Genomic DNA, 16223 nt, shown 5'->3' on the forward strand with positions numbered 1-16223 from the left:
TTTGGGTAGTTAATCCCATTCTTCTCTGCAGATCCTCTCAAACTCTGTCAGGTTGGATGGGGAGCGTCGCTGCACAGCTATTTTCAGGTCTCTCCAGAGATGTTCAATCGGGTTCAGGTCTGGGCTCTGGCTGGGCCACTCAAGGGCATTCAGAGACTTGTCCCAAAGCCACTCCTGCGTTGTATTGGCTGTGTGCTTAGGGGCGATGTCCTGTTGGAAGGTGAACCTATGCCCCAGTCTGAGGTCCTGAGTGCTCTGGAGCAGGCTTTCATCAAGGATCTCTCTGTACTTTTCTCTGTTCATCTTCGCCTCGATCTTGACTAGTCTCCCAGTCCCTGCCGCTGAAAAACATCCCCACAACATGATGCTACCACCACCATGTTTCACCGAAGGGATGGTGCCAGGATTCCTCTAGACGTGACCCTTGGCATTCAATCTTGGTTTTATCAGACCAGAAAATATTTTTTCTCACGATCTGAGAGTCTTTAGGTGTCTTTTGGCAAACTGCCATGTGCCTTTTACTGAGGGGTTGCTTCCGTCTGACCACTCTACCATAAAGGCCTGATTGGTGGAGTGCTGCAGAGATGGTTGACCTTCTGGAAGGTTCTCCAATCTCCACTGAGGGACTCTAGAGCTCTGTCAGAGTGACCATCGGGTTCTTGGTCACCTCCCTTCTCCCCTGATTACTCAGTTTGGCCGGATTTGTTTAGATTTGTTTAGAATTTAAATTTGTTTAACACTTTTTGGTTTACTACATGAGTCCATATGTGTTATTTCATAGTTTTGATGTCTCCACTATTATTCTACAATGTAAAAAATAGTATAAATAAAGAAAAACCCTTGAATGAGTAGGTGTGTCCAAACGTTTGCCTGGTACTGTATATATGTTTTATATCTATATTGTGTAGATTGCTGAGGATTTGTATTTATTTAATCCAGTTCAGAATAAGGCTGTAACATAACAAAATGTGGAAAAAGTTAAAAGGTCTGAATACTTTCTGAAGGCACTGTATGGTATACCAGCCAAACATTATACATACTTAATCAAGCCTCTCATTTTACCTCTGGCCCTCTCCCGGGGTATATAAATCAGCTTTCTGCCTGAGTGATACACCACTGAGCTCCTCATACTGTACATACAAGGGGATGGACAAACAGCTGAGCTTGTAGGAAAGTAATGATATGCCACAGATCCATAGGCGTGTAATGTGAATAAATTACATATTTTGAGGTTGCTCTTAAGGTAGTGAGTAACATTTATGGCCAGGAGCACATACAGTATCTTCCTGTGAAACTCACCAGCAGTCAATATGCTGTGTTTCTCAATAAGCTTTCCCTCACTCTGAGCACACCAGATTCTTGTCCGTGTCTGATTGTAATCAGGACACAGAGACACCGGGATAGAGATACTCTTCTATTTTAGTCATCCATTAATTTAATCAGATAATTAAAATCATGAAAGATTTAACACTTCTTTCCGGTTAATTTAGTCCATGTAGTAAAGGTTTGGAGAAAGTCATCATTCAGATGCTGTACCCATTCAGTGTGAAATCACAATGTGACATTTGAGTATAAATAATTAAAGAAGCAATTTATTCAACATTTTTTAACTATTTGTTTGTTTTGGTTTTCTCCGCCAGGGCAAAAGCTCGTCGGGCAGCACCCCAACTGGCACCGGCAAGAAGGTGAAGAGGACCCTGCCCAACCCGCCCTCGGAGGAGGAGGCAACAGCCACCGGCCAGACGGCCTACAGCACTGGCTCGGCCCGCCGTCGCATGTGCCGCAACACCAACATGGCGAGAGCCAAGATCCTGCAGGATATCGACCGAGAGCTGGACATGGTGGAGCGTGAGTCGTCCAAGCTCCGCCACAAGCAGGCGGAGCTGGACGAAGAAGAGAAGGAGATCGACGCCAAGCTACGCTACCTGGAGATGGGCATCAACCGCAGGAAAGACGCCCTCCTCAAGGAGAGGGAGAAGAGGGAGCGGGCCTACCTGCAGAGCGTGGCCGAGGATCGTGACTACATGTCAGACAGCGAGGTCAGCAACATCCGGGAGACACGGAGCGGCCGTGGCAGTGGAGAAGATGATGAGATGGGAAGTCACGGGCTGGAGCGCCCCAGGACGGCACCCCAGTCAGAGCTGGATGATTTTGTGCCACCACAGACCACACACGAGGCCCAGTACGGCACGTACTCCCAGTACCAGTACCCACTGAGCCAGACGCTGTACCAGCAGCAGTCACTCTACCAGTCTCCCCAGTCCTACCAGTCTCAGTCCATCTATTCCTCAGTCCCATCCCTGTCTAGCTCCCAGCAGCAGAGCTACCACCAGATGCTCCTTCTCCAGCAGAAGGCAGCCAGGCAGGCGGCCCTGATCCAAGAGTTGGACGCGTCGTCAAAGTACGAAATCATCAGCCGACAGCCCGACCCCGTGTCCTCTGCCTACATGGGAGGGGTCAGGTACGACAAGTACGGTAACCACTTGGACCTCCGGGCCCTGGAGGTGGGGGGCAGTATGGCTGGCAGCCCCATGTCCAACGTGTCGGCCGACTCCTTCTATGGAGACGTGGAGCACCACCACCACACTCCACGAAGCTACGTCCTCCTAGAAGATGCGGCAGAGCTGGCCAAGAGCTCCACGAGTCTGGCTTCATCCAGCTACGCTCAGGCCGAGAAGGAGCTGGCTAAGGCAGAAAGGCTGTTGCGAAGAAGTGCAGCCGACTTGACATCCACCGACTACCTGGGCTCCAGCTCCAGGCTCCACTCCGGGTATGGAAAGACCCCAGACGATGAGGACTCCATGGACGACCCCTACGAGCTGAAGCTCCTCAAGCAGCAGCTGAAGCAGGAGTTCCGGAGGAGCACAGGGGGAACAGAGAGCCTGGACCCGCTGACGGGTCTCTCCCACAACTACTACGGCACCCCCAGCTCGGGTGTCTCCTCCTCCCAGAGTTACTCCCAAAGACACTACCCCAAGACGGAGAAATACAGCATCAGCCGGCTGACCCTAGAGAAGCAGGCAGCCAAGCAGCTCCCGGCATCCATGCTGTACCAGAAGCACAAAGCCCCGCTGACCGACCCCAAAGTCTCCAAGTACTCCTCGATGCAAGACGGCAGGAGTCTGGAGACAGACTATACCAGCTATTTAGGGTCCAGTAATGTTAGCGCCTCTCCCAGATCCAGCCGGCTCCTTCAGGACGAGATCACCTTTGGACTACGCAAGAACATTGCAGAGCAGCAGAAGTACCTGGGCTCCACGTTGGGTGCCAACCTGGCTGGCTCGCTCAACTTCGGCCAGAGCCTGGCCTTGGACTCGGCTTCCTACCCCAGTGGCAGCCGGTCACGGCCCTCTTCTAGGCCCAACTCCGTCTATGGCCTGGATCTCTCACTCAAACGGGACCCATCCAGTTCCTCCTTGAGGCTCAAGGGGGACGGCGAGGCGGCCTCAGACAGCTACCAGATGCCATCAGGGCGTGCCAAGCCCACCAGCCTGCCCATCGTGCAGGGCGGCCGGGGGCGCATCCCCATCTTGGCGCAGAACTCTGAGGAGGAGAGCCCGTTGAGTCCTGTGGGCCAGCCTATGGGCATGGCGCGGGCGTCGGCGGGGCCCCTGCCGCCCATCTCGGCCGACTCACGGGACCAGTTTGGTTCGTGCCTCTCCCTGCAGGACTCTCAGCAGCAGCAGCACCTGAGGGAAGAGCCAACGAGGGGTCGGGGCTATGTCTTGATGGACGACCTCCAGGGCACCATGTCGGACGGCGAAGGTAAACACCAATGGCATCAATTCAGAACTGTTTCCTTTCAATTTCAAACTGACTCTGCTTGTATGCACCCAATATACTATCCAATATGCCACCCAATGAACCACCCACCTGCACCACCCATGACCTTTGACTTTCTTTATGTCTTATCTGTGTCTTTACTGGTTTCTTCATCTATTGTCTTTTCTGAATGTATTCATTCCCTCTTCCTTTGATTTGTGATTGTGTCTTCGTTGGAATCATTATATATATGTTCCTATTTAATCTCTATGAATGTTACTCTAAAATATTCTATCACTTATAGACATGCAGAAGGTATCCTTCCTCCAATAGCATTCTGTCTCTGAAACTGATCAGCAGTTTTGTTTGCTAAATGTTGTCATTTCTGCTCTATAACTGACATACTTGAAAATATGGTTTTGTACTTTAAGTCCTAGAGGACTTCCGTAGTATTTCACAACTTGCTTGTTTAACTAATGCCCAGGTGTTGGGAGTAGAATAATCCCTCTACTTGAAAGCTCAGGTCAGATGGTGCAGGGAAATGGGAAAAGAGCCTCGCTTTCTCTGAAGTGATCAATTGAAAAAGTGCCTCTGGCTAGAAAATGTTATGGAATGTGTTTATTGCTTTGTCCTTCAGATATTTGATGTTTATTTCAAATTCAGTAGTTCAGGTGAGGACATTCATAGGAATGTGTATCTGTGTGAACACTACACGTTATGTTACATGATACATGATCTATTTAGACTATGACAGGCCTATTACAGATCTATTGGAAGGTTTAAATGTATTTTGTTGTGGTAGTTAGGTACATACAGTATTATCATTGCATCAGTGCAGTATTTCTTAGTTGGATGAAATACACTTGACAATTTCTAGATGATATGGGAAGGATCCTTTCTCTCTTTTCTAGAATTCTTTCTCACATGTCCATCTCTAAGGGTTTTCCAATGCATGTTATGTTAATGCATGTTCTGTTAATCTATAATAAATACATTTCATTTACATGTGTTTGTCTGAATATGTGCATGGGTGTCATACCTTTGTTGTACATGTTTGCATGGGGAATATAATGTTTATTGTAGCATGAACAAAGCTCTTCCTGATTTTGTGATGTCACTCTTTATTCGGGTCTTTTACGCATGCTCTAACAAAATGTAGGCATTACAGTTTTCTCTTTTCTCTCTCTGTTATGTCTCCATCTCTTCTGCTGACAACCATGTCTACTTTAAAACAATTCCCTTCATAACACTGTTTAATTGATTTCATATGCATATGAACAAAAAAATCTACCGCTGTGCCAATAGGTCTTGTCATGACAGGAAATAAACCCCCTAGATCCAATAACCCTATCCCATAATAAGTGTGTAGAACTTGACCCTTTGACCTACATGATGTCATATAGGGCAGAAAACTCCATGTTTATCAATTTCCCTTGGTTACAGCCCTAAGTGACTCCATGCTGGCACTGAACAGAGATGATCCCCGACAATCACATGAGAATATCCCAAACGGTATAGTATTAGTTCTAGGGTGTTCCATTATCCTGCCCCGCCCTGCCCCCTACCTGTCAATCATCCATAAGCCAACATCTATTTTCACAGGACCGTACATTTATTTTCACATTTACCAGCACTCTAAAAGTGAGCTACACCAGTCTAAACGTCAGACTGTTACCATGGTTACCTACTGTACAGTAACTGGTGCCAGTTGTTATAAACTATGGAAAGAAAACGGACTAACCCTATACTGTGCCATATTAACTAAAAAGAGCATTGGTCAGGTTGGCATGATAGTGTGAAAAACATGCCAAACATTAATGCCAATAAATGACATCTACCATAAGATAAGTTAAAGTTACCCCTGGCGTTAAATATTTCATCAGAAAAGTATTCTCATTTAGTTGCTTGTCATTTATATCTTGAAATTCCCTAAATCTTTACCTTTCTTGGAGGCCTCTTTCTCTTCCTTCCTGTTTCAACTGCCCGTCCCCTCTCTTCCAACCAATCAGAAAGCTTGTCCCCACTGATAGGTTAGAAGGGACTGATTGACAGGGTTAATGATCATGGCCTATTTGTCTCTGAAGCCTACCACCTACGGCGAGAGGAAACGGACTGGTTTGACAAACCCCGCGAGGGACGACCAGAGAACGGACAAGGGCCGGACAGGAGACAGGTGACACCCACGCACCAACCCACACACGGCACAAGTCATAAAGTTGAGAAATGCCCATATGCACACAGACTTTTAAAACAATGCTTTACTGTTTATTCTTTCTTGCAGAAATAACCCAAACTAATTACATATATATTCATGACTACATACTGTAATTGTGGAGCCATTTTCAAGCATGCATTTGTATCAGTAATTGCAGCTGTCTGTTGAGGTGTAATAGCCTATAAAACACTTATGTAGTTTCCTGTATGTGTCTCTCAGGGGAAGGGTGTTTACTACCCCTTTCCTCACACCAGAGTCAAACTGCAGAGGGATCCCAAGGACCGCAGCGTGTCAGGTAAGGGAAACACAGTTTACCTTGCACATGGACACAATCTGTCATAAACACAGCTGTCTTCACGCAGTGACCGGTCTTAATGTTGGTCTTGACCCAAAATGGGGTAGACATTTCATGGCTCCTCTGTTGATTTGGCACATCTCCATTCTCATCAGTCATCCATCCTGGCTCAAAATGGCGTATCATTGACACACCGGATTAGCTTTTTGCAATTAGTCAGCAGGCCACAAAGAAGTTGCTTGTTTATGTGGAGAAGTGCTAAAAATGAACCATTTGTCTGTGGGATTTGGGTGACTGTGTCAGTGTGATAAGCGTGTATTTACTCTTTAGTTTAAATGACTGATCTCTAAACGACTGTGTGTCTGCGTGTGTGTGTGTGTGTGTGTGTGTGTGTGTGTGTGTGTGTGTGTGTGTGTGTGTGTGTGTGTGTGTGTGTGTGTGTGTGTGTGTGTGTGTGTACATAAATGTGTGTGTCTACATTCTACACTGGATACATATTCCTGTGCATGCATACTCTTAATGGGTGTCTGACCACTGTACGTGCATGTGTGTTGTGTGTGTTCATGCTTCTCACTCATTTGGGGGTTTCTACCTCTTAATTTCCAGGGAATGGATTGGGTATCAGAGTGGTGGGAGGTAAAGAGGTTCCAGGGACCAACGGACACATCGGAGCCTACGTCGCTAAAGTCTTACCTGGAGGAGTTGCCCAACAGACTGGGAAGATACTAGAGGGTAAGTTAACTTCACAAATCTTGGGATATATACTGCACTCCTGGGTCGTATTCATTAGGCACCAAACTGACTGAACCAGGAAGGGACTACCTGAACTCGTCCATTAAGAAATGCTTGTTTTCATTTTCTGCGTGGCCATAATGAATATGAAATGGTGCAAAATGGGTATATCAGTCAAGCACTTATGTTGCTCAAAAAAACATTTGAGAGAGACATGTCTACATGTGAAATGTACTTCTCCCTTTATGAATCAATCAGTTCAAGAATCAAGTCCAAGCCTGGACATGAGTGATTCTTATCAGAAGAAGGACTCATAACTCTATCTGTCTTTCTCCATCTGTCTGTTTCCTTAAATCCGTTTGTTTATCCAGCCATATCTCTCTCTGTTTACCTTTCTCTCCTGTCATTTTCTATCCTTAGTGTGTGTGTATGAATGCAGCAGTGGCTCACTGACTGACAGATGGTTTGAGAGGAATCTGACTTGAGTGAGATGTGAGGACTGAGAGGGAACGACACGGAGACGACAAAAATAGAAGTTAATTTGCATTTTGTTTTGTCACCTCCAGGCAATAGTCCATGAGGGGGAGCTTTAGAGAACGAAAGGTTTGAGATATTTCACCCAAGCGCTTTCAGAATTCTGAATGTAATGATATCACAGGTTTTCTTCAATCAATCGCTCAAAATGCATTTTAAGTTTCGGAATGGCTTTGTAAGTTAGCAACTATTACTCCAGCTTAGCAATACTCACATTAGAGTTTCTGTTACTTTACTCCTGTCATCTTGACCTTCGTTCAGGGTTTACCCATATTATTTCATTACTACATCTCTGGGAATGTGCTAAAACTCAGTGGTAGGGCTATGGCCCAGAGTTGTATAGATCTGAATCCAAACTAAGGGGCCTTAGGCACAACAAGCAGTAAGCATTGTCCATTTATCCCTCGACAGTCTCACTCCTGGCCAGTTGTCAATACAACACTACCTGAAGATGGATGGCTATGTCCTATTAACAGAAATGACTTTCATGAGACTTATTGATTTGACTGGAGGGAGAATGTGTATCTTTCTCTATCTCGCTCTCTCTTTCTGTCTCTCTGGTCTCTCTCTGGTCTCTCTCTCTCTGGTCTCTCTGGTCTCTCTCTGGTCTCTCTCTGGTCTCTCTGGTCTCTCTCTGGTCTCTCTCTGGTCTCTCCCTGGTCTCTCTGGTCTCTCTGGTCTCTCTCTGGTCTCTCTCTCTGGTCTCTCTCTTTCGGTCCCTCTGGTCTCTCTCTGGTCTCTCTCTCTGGTCTCTTTCTGGTCTCTCTGGTCTCTCTGGTCTCTCTGGTCTCTCTCTTTCTGTCCCTCTGGTCTCTCTCTTTCTGTCCCTCTGGTCTCTCTCTGCTCTCTCTCTCTGGTCTCTTTCTCTCTCTTGTCTCTTTGGTCTCTCTCTCTCTGGTCTCTCTCTGGTCTCTCTCTTTCTGTCCCTCTGGTCTCTCTCTGGTCTCTCTCTGGTCTCTCTCTCTGGTCTCTCTCTGGTCTCTCTCTGGTCTCTCTCTCTGGTCTCTCTCTTTCTGTCCCTCTTGTCTCTCTGGTCTCTCTCTGGTCACTCTCTTTCTGTCCCTCTGGTCTCTCTCTGGTCGCTCTCTTTCTCTCTCTTGTCTCTCTGGTCTCTCTCTGGTCTCTCTCTTTCTGTCTTTCTGGTCTCTCTCTGGTCTCTCTCTTTCTGTCCCTCTGGTCTCTCTCTGGTCTCTCTCTCTGGTCTCTCTCTTGTCTTTCTGGTCTCTCTCTGGTCTCTCTCTCTGGTCTCTCTCTGGTCTCTCTCTCTGGTCACTCTCTTTCTGTCCCTCTGGTCTCTCTCTGGTCGATCTCTTTCTCTCTCTTGTCTTTCTGGTCTCTCTCTGGTCTCTCTCTTTCTGTCCCTCTGGTCTCTCTCTCTGGTCTCTCTCTTGTCTCTCTGGTCTCTCTCTGGTCTCTCTCTCTGGTCTCTCTGGTCTCTCTCTGGTCTCTCTCTGATCTCTCTCTGGTCTCTCTCTTTCTGTCCCTCTCGTCTCTCTCTTTCTGTATCTCTGGTCTCTCTTTCTCTGGTCTCTCTCTTTCTGTCCCTCTGGTCTCTCTCTGGTCTCTCTGGTATCTCTCTTTCTGTCCCTCTGGTCTCTCTCTGGTCTCTCTCTCTGGTCTCTCTCTTTCTGTCCCTCAGGTCTCTCTCTGGTCTCTCTCTCTCTCTGGTCTCTCTCTTTCTCTCTCTTGTGTCTCTGGTCTCTCTCTGGTCTCTCTCTTTCTGGTCTCTCTCTTTCTGTCCCTCTGGTCTCTCTCTGGTCTCTCTCTGGTCTCTCTCTTTCTGTCCCTCTGGTCTCTCTCTGGTCTCTCTCTCTCTGGTCTCTCTCTCTCTGGTCTCTCGCTCTTTCTGTCCCTCTGGTCTCTCTCTGATCTCTCTCTCTCTGGTCTCTCTCTTTCTCGCTCTCTTTCGCTCTCTGGTCTCTCTGGTCTCTCTCTCGCTCTCTCTCTGGTCTCTCTCTCATTCTCTCTGTCTCAGTCTGGGGGTTGTACAGGGTCCATGCTGGACAGTTGTGAATTAGCACGGCTGTGGCCGCTGCCTTTGTAGGGGCTGTCTGGGGCCTGATGTATGAGAGGTGGGTCGGAGGACTGTAAAGAGAAGAGGGAAGAGATACAGCTCAGAGCCACCTGGTGGGAGCCAGGGCCATCCATCTGTCACACTGTGTGTGTGTGTCTGTGCTATTGTGTGTGCATGCATGCATTCTGTGTGTGTGTGCCCTCTCTCCCCATTTTCTTCATCTTTCCCTCCTTCACTCTCCCTCCCTCCCTCTTGCTTTCTCTCTGTCCCTTCTTCCCTGCACCTGACCAATCTCTCTTCCATCAATTTATCTTTGTCCTCCCTCCCTCCCTTCCTCCCTCTCTCTCTGATTTATCATGGGCTTGAACTGTAAATAAGAATTTGTTCTTAACTGACTTGCCTAGTTAAATAAAGGTTAAATAACATTTTGAATAACAGCTGTTCCTCTGTGTCAGCTGTATCAGAATGATCTTTAACTACAGGTTGGTCTGGACCGGTGTGTATTTATCAATGCTGTGACAGGTTGGATCTCACCTCTGCACTCGTCTAGTAGGTCAGCTATGGAGGCACCATCGTCAACCTCTTCTGCATACAGTCAACACCTGGGTTGTGTTCATTCGGGCACACCATAGCAAAACGTTTTGCAACTGAAAATGAACACCTGTGTTCTTCTTATTGTACAAATTCAGATCCAGTACCTCTCTGTTTCAAAATGTTTTCCCTACTGAACATGGCCCAGATAAGTGTCCATCTCCAAACAGTGCAGATCATCAATCCTCATTCAGACCAAATGCTTGTTCTTCTTTACTCGACATACCTGCATGCACTCATTAACACACACATTTAGGATGATCCCAGGAAGTTGCATTCACCAGTAGTATTTATTATCCGATGACTAAAACATCCAGGCCTGAAGGAGATGGGTAGTAGCCTAGTGACACTGTTACCTTTCACTCTAGCAGAGCTCATTGTTTTGCCAGTGAAAACGTTACCATGGAGAGCTGCAGCTATGACTGTGTCCGTTCCAAACAAAGTGTCTCTGTGTAAGGTGACACTTCCGCTGAAACTTTGGAACATGGTTTCTCACAGTGAGCGGTGTGAATACAGAATTGTGTCAATTCTAGCAGGTGCGAAGGCTCAGACCGAGTGTGTGTGATGAGTCATACTGCCATACTGTGTCACTGAGTAACTAGTGTGAAACTCCATGTAGGTAACACAGCTCAGGAGCTCGGCGCAGTCAGAGTCTAGTTGCCTACGTCAAGACTTGCTTTCACCTGTGTGAGTGCTGCTGGACAGCACGGAGTGTGTGTGCTTTTGCAGTGCTGTAGGACTGGTCTGTTTGTGTGCCATGTGTGTGTGCCATGTGTGTGTGCCGTGTGTGTGTGTGCCTGTGTGTGTGTGTGTGCCGTGTGTCTGGGTGCCGTGTGTGTGCCGTGTGTGTGTGTGTGTGCCTGTGTGTGCGTGTGTGAGTTTGTGGTGCTTTGTCCTGATCTGACCTCTACTGACCAGGGTCAATTGCATTTCAATTCAGGAAGTGAATCAAAACTTCAGTACAAGACTTGACAAAGCAACACTTTTCAATTGAAGAATTTGAATGTGATCTCATGTACTGACTGAATTGAAATGGAATTGATCCAAACCCTGCTACTGACCCTGTGGTCATGTGGTTTAACTTTCTTCGAAGCATGGGGTTGTTGGAGAAAGAGTTAGAGTTTATAGGAGGCTGCACAGCAGTGTGTTGTGGTGTTGAAACAGGACTCATTGGTACTGTGTGTTGTTGATGATGGTGTGGTGTGTTTCTGTATGTGTGTGAGGTGATACACTTTACACTTAGCTAATTGGTTTCAGTTTTCGAATGTGAGAATTAGGTGTGATACATTTTATATGGTAAACTAACTATGTTTGTGTACGTGTGTGCGTGCATGCGTGTGTGTGTGAATATAGGAATGCAGGTGCTGGAGTGGAACGAGCTTCCTCTGACGGGGAAGACCTACGAGGAAGTGCAGGGGCTTGTGGTACAGCAGTGTGGCGAGGCAGAACTCTGCGTGAGACTGTGAGCATACTTTCTTCTCTCTGTGACTGTCTCTCCCTCTCCGTCCCACTTTCTTCTCTCTGTGACTGTCTCTCTCTCTCTCCGTCCCACTTTCTTCTCTCTGTGACTGTCTCTCCCTCTCCGTCCCACTTTCTTCTCTCTGTGACTGTCTCTCCCTCTCCGTCCCACTTTCTTCTCTCTGTGACTGTCTCTCCGTCTCCGTCGCACTTTCTTCTCTCTGTGACTGTCTCTCCCTCTCCGTCCCACTTTCTTCTCTCTGTGACTGTCTCTCCCTCTCCGTCCCACTTTCTTCTCTCTGTGACTGTCTCTCCCTCTCCATCCCACTTTCTTCTCTCTGTGACTGTCTCTCCCTCTCCATCCCACTTTCTTCTCTCTGTGACTGTCTCTCCCTCTCCGTCCCACTTTCTTCTCTCTGTGACTGTCTCTCCCTCTCCATCCCACTTTCTCTCTGTGACTGTCTCTCCCTTTCTTATTGGTCTTAGGCTTCCTCTCTCTCTCTGTTCCTGTCACTCTTTCTCTCTCTATATATCTCCCTCTCCTTCTCAGTTTCTCTCTGTCCAGCTACCTTCCTCTCTCTCTCTTCTCCCTTTATCGTTTGTTATGATTTGATAGAGGAGGAGGAATTTAAGCCTTAAGATATATATTTGAGCACTGCCACCTACACTCACTGATAACAGCCTTGCGGGGGTTCCACCTCAAATATTTGGAAGTGAGCAGTCTTCATTAGCTTCAGTAGTTCTCTAGAGTGGGTTGTTTCTGATTCACATAGAATACATTTCTTTTATAAAATCTCAGTCTTCTCTAAATTAATCTCATTGCCTCGCACTCCCTCACTGGTGACTTCTCTCTCCCACTCATCTCTGTCCTCTCTTTTTGACACAATTGTTTTCTCTTTTCTCTCTTCCCAACCTGTCTCTCTCTCTCTCTCTCTTACCCGCTCAATCTGGCTCTCTCACTTTCTCTCACTTTCTCTCTCTCTCACTTTCTCGCTCTCTCTCCCTCAGAGATCTGAACATGCTGGCTGACTCAGAGGGCTCTCAGCACCTTGATCTCCCAGACCATAGCAAACCAGGTAGAGTAAGAGCTTAGCCTCTTCACCCCAGGGTGTCCTCCCCCCTCTCTCTCTGCTATCTTCCCCTTCTCTCTCATTTTTCTTTACCTTCTCTCTCAACTTCCCCTCTCTCTCGACTCTCCTCACTGAAGGTACAAAATCCCTTAAGGTTCTGCAACTAGAATATTTCAATCACTATGGCCTCTACCACAGTGAATGATTCCATAACTTCAAATGTGTGTGTGTGTGTGTTTCTCTTTGTGAATTTGTGTCCATACGTGTGTGTCTGTGCTCTAGGTGACAGACCCCCCAGGTCTCCGGGGGTGGATCCGAAACAACTGGCTGCAGAGCTACAGAAGGTGTCCCTGCAGCAGGCTCCTCCACCTACCACCGCCACGTCCTCCTCCTCCACCGTGGGGGGAGAGAAAGGACCCCACACAGCCATCTCAGGCGCCGCCTCGGCCACTTCTAGCGCCATCCAGAGTCCGGGACAGCCGGGGTCGCCCTCCGTCAGCAAGAAACGCCACAGCAGCAAGGTGAACGGTTGGAGGATGATGTGGAGCTAAATTGAACACAGGCGTCATCTTCTGGTTGCATGACTAGAACATATTTTATGTTCAAAAGAACTGTCTAATTTTCAATAGAGGCAATTCTATATTGGCACATACTGTATGTTGTATGCATTTTAGTTTGAAAGCGTTTTTAACTAATCTTATGCATAATTCTGTACTCATCGACAGTTCTTTACATGCACACACACTTACTGTTTCTAAATGTGTTTCTGTCATCTTCCAGTCTGCGGAACCAGTGAAGACACAATCCCACCCTGTTACTGGAGAGATACAGGTCAGCTGACCAAGCCTTGTTTTGAGATTCCTTGACTCACCACTGCTTGTATATCCATGCACTTCATAAGGTGTTTTACTAAGGCCAGTCGTCTCGTTGAGATTCCTTGACTCACCACTGCTTGTATATCCATGCACTTCATAAGGTGTTTTACTAAGGCCAGTCGTCTCGTTGAGATTCCACCGTCTCTTGATTTTGCAGCTTCAAATCAACTATGACAAGCAGCTGGGGAACCTGATTGTTCACGTGCTCCAAGCCAGGAACCTGGCCCCCCGAGACAACAACGGCTACTCCGACCCCTTCGTCAAAGTCTACCTCCTCCCGGGGAGGGGGTGAGTCTGTTGGATACGCTACCAGTAGGGTTTACAAAATTCTGATAACTTTCACAAAATTCCCAGGTTTCTAAATAAAAATCCTGGCAGATTCTTGGAGTCAGGAGAGAATAAGCGGCTTATCCGGAATCCCCCAATCCAGATTTCTGGGAAACTTGGGAATTTTGGGAAACTTAACAGAATTCTACAACCCTACCAAAGAAAGAAAGCTGGTCTGGAATCCAAACTGAACATCACTCTTTTTTTTAAATTTGAAATGAAAGTATATTCAGTTTAGTTTGCAGGCAAGCAGTGAGGAGTGGTATTCCGTTTGGATTCTAGGCTATAGCAGAGAGGTAGGGACAGAAACACTGGAACTAGTCAAGTCAAGGAGAGAACAATCTCTTTGGTGAGAGAAGTTAAGTACACTTCACAGATCACCTATAGTAGCCTACACACTACAGCCATTATGTAACTCTTTCACTTCTCATCCTTGCTCTGTTGCTGTGCTCTGTCCATGTATCTATGCTCTGTAATGTTACCAGAGCATTTCCTTGTCGGATGTGCATCACTGTGAGTTAATAATGAACTGTGTCATATCGTAGTGGAAGCATTATCGATAGCAGTGTTGAATGGTTGTGTGGTAAAGTGTTACTGTAATTGTGTTTAAGTGTATATAAAACACTGGAAAGGTGATTAGTTTAGTTTCAGGGTGTTTCACGTGTGTAAAAGGCCTTGTGAATTTCAGGTCATGTGGACAAACGCATTCATATGGAAGAAATGCATAGAACCAAGATTACCATTAAAACCATGGCTAGACCACTTCAAAAGGAAGCCATTTTGGAAAGCTTAAAACGAACTCCCATTCATCTTAAAATCGATTTACGATTGATTTTAGCTGGCCATGGCATGTTGTGTTCTATGCACCCACACCAGATGTCAGATCAATTCCATCATGCCACTGTGATAAGCCTGTTACAAGCCTGTCACATGATATGAAATGTAATTACCATTCTAGGAACTGTTTCTATGTAGACATTTGATACCTAGTTTTTATGAAGGGAGTCATTAACACCTAATCAGCGTCAAACGACACACATGTAATACCCTAAACATGATGTAAATTATGTTATATTTTGCCATGTAGTTCTGCTGAGTTTTCCCCTTTGCCCTTGTTGCTAGGCGGAATAGAGCAGGGAAATCGACAAGACTCATAATAGCTTGTAATACGATCCACACTGTAGCCGTCTGGATCTCAGTGCTCAATGTGATTATGTCATGTTGTAATCAGCTCTCCCACTTACCCTACCCTTATCTATGGAGTCCTTAGGGACCACTGGACTAGTGTTACACACATGCATATACAAGCACACACACGCTGGGGGAAAATGCACACTCACAATACACACAGACACATTCCTCTCTCACTGCCCCAACACATATCCTGTGCCCCATGCCCACTTCCCTGTTACTGACCTTCCCAAGTACACACACACACTGCCCCCCCCCCACCACCACACACCTGAACCCTCACTGCTCACTTAACCCCCCCCCCCCCCCCCCCCCCTTCCACCAAAACTACATCCACACACACCCCACACACACTCCTAACCCCCCTGACACTGACTCTTGTTTTTGTATGCTGTTCTTATATTTAATGCATGCTGGACCCATTCAGTCAGGTCATGGTTGTCCAGAATGCCAGGTATGTGATTTGCCCACTCTGACTTTTGAATTTGATGGTTGCTGTTAGGTTGTAGTAAGGTTGGACCTGGATTGTGATGACGATTGAGTTGAAGGCTCAGGGCCCAATGCATGTGGTGCTGGTGACGAGCGTATAACCCCAGCTAGTCACTATATACTCACTCTAACACCTTTCCACTCCCATGCATTGTACACTTCTGCCCTATGCCCTCATATTGTTCCCTACCTCCTTAGATTGTGTTCTAATATGCATACTACAGTAGACTCTACCTCGATATGACCTAACATATGATTCCCCACTTTCCCTTAACTCATTTCCCTACATGTTTGTCAGACATATAAAGTACCCTAAATTGCTGTTCTAATATTGTGTTTTACTTTGTACCTCACCCTGACGTTGTTCTTGATATTGTGTTTTACTTTGTACCTCACCCTGACGTTGTTCTTGATATTGTGATATCCGTTGTATCCAGTGTTGTTCCCTTTGGTCTTCCATTTTAATTGTGCCCTAAATTGTTCCGTACACCCTTACATTGTGCCCTACATTGTTCCGTACACCCTTACATTGTGCCCTACATCTTAACATAGCTCGTTACTTCCTTTCATTGTGCCCTGCACCCTAACATTGTGCTATTATGTTCTGAATTTCTATGTTTTGTGTGTGTGTATGTGTGCGTGTGTGTGTGTGTGTGTGTGTGTGTGTGTG

General features: G+C 46.6%; 1 protein-coding gene across 3 annotated transcripts in view; it reads left to right on the forward strand.

Annotated features, from left to right (window-relative positions):
* The window catches only part of pcloa (piccolo presynaptic cytomatrix protein a), a 66866-nt gene that overhangs the window by 35279 nt on the left and 15364 nt on the right, over nt 1–16223 (forward strand). For all 3 annotated transcript variants that reach the window (XM_031831410.1, XM_031831411.1, XM_031831412.1), the window contains exons 6-16: nt 1641–3765; nt 5206–5274; nt 5847–5935; nt 6197–6272; nt 6879–7004; nt 11497–11605; nt 12610–12677; nt 12954–13192; nt 13452–13502; nt 13704–13834; nt 15492–15518. In XM_031831410.1, coding sequence (XP_031687270.1) covers nt 1641–3765; nt 5206–5274; nt 5847–5935; nt 6197–6272; nt 6879–7004; nt 11497–11605; nt 12610–12677; nt 12954–13192; nt 13452–13502; nt 13704–13834; nt 15492–15518 — 3110 coding nt within the window. The remainder of the gene's footprint in view (nt 1–1640; nt 3766–5205; nt 5275–5846; nt 5936–6196; nt 6273–6878; nt 7005–11496; nt 11606–12609; nt 12678–12953; nt 13193–13451; nt 13503–13703; nt 13835–15491; nt 15519–16223) is intronic.

This window comes from Oncorhynchus kisutch, linkage group LG9, assembly GCF_002021735.2.
Source record: "Oncorhynchus kisutch isolate 150728-3 linkage group LG9, Okis_V2, whole genome shotgun sequence".
In the NCBI taxonomy this organism is placed as follows: domain Eukaryota; kingdom Metazoa; phylum Chordata; class Actinopteri; order Salmoniformes; family Salmonidae; genus Oncorhynchus; species Oncorhynchus kisutch.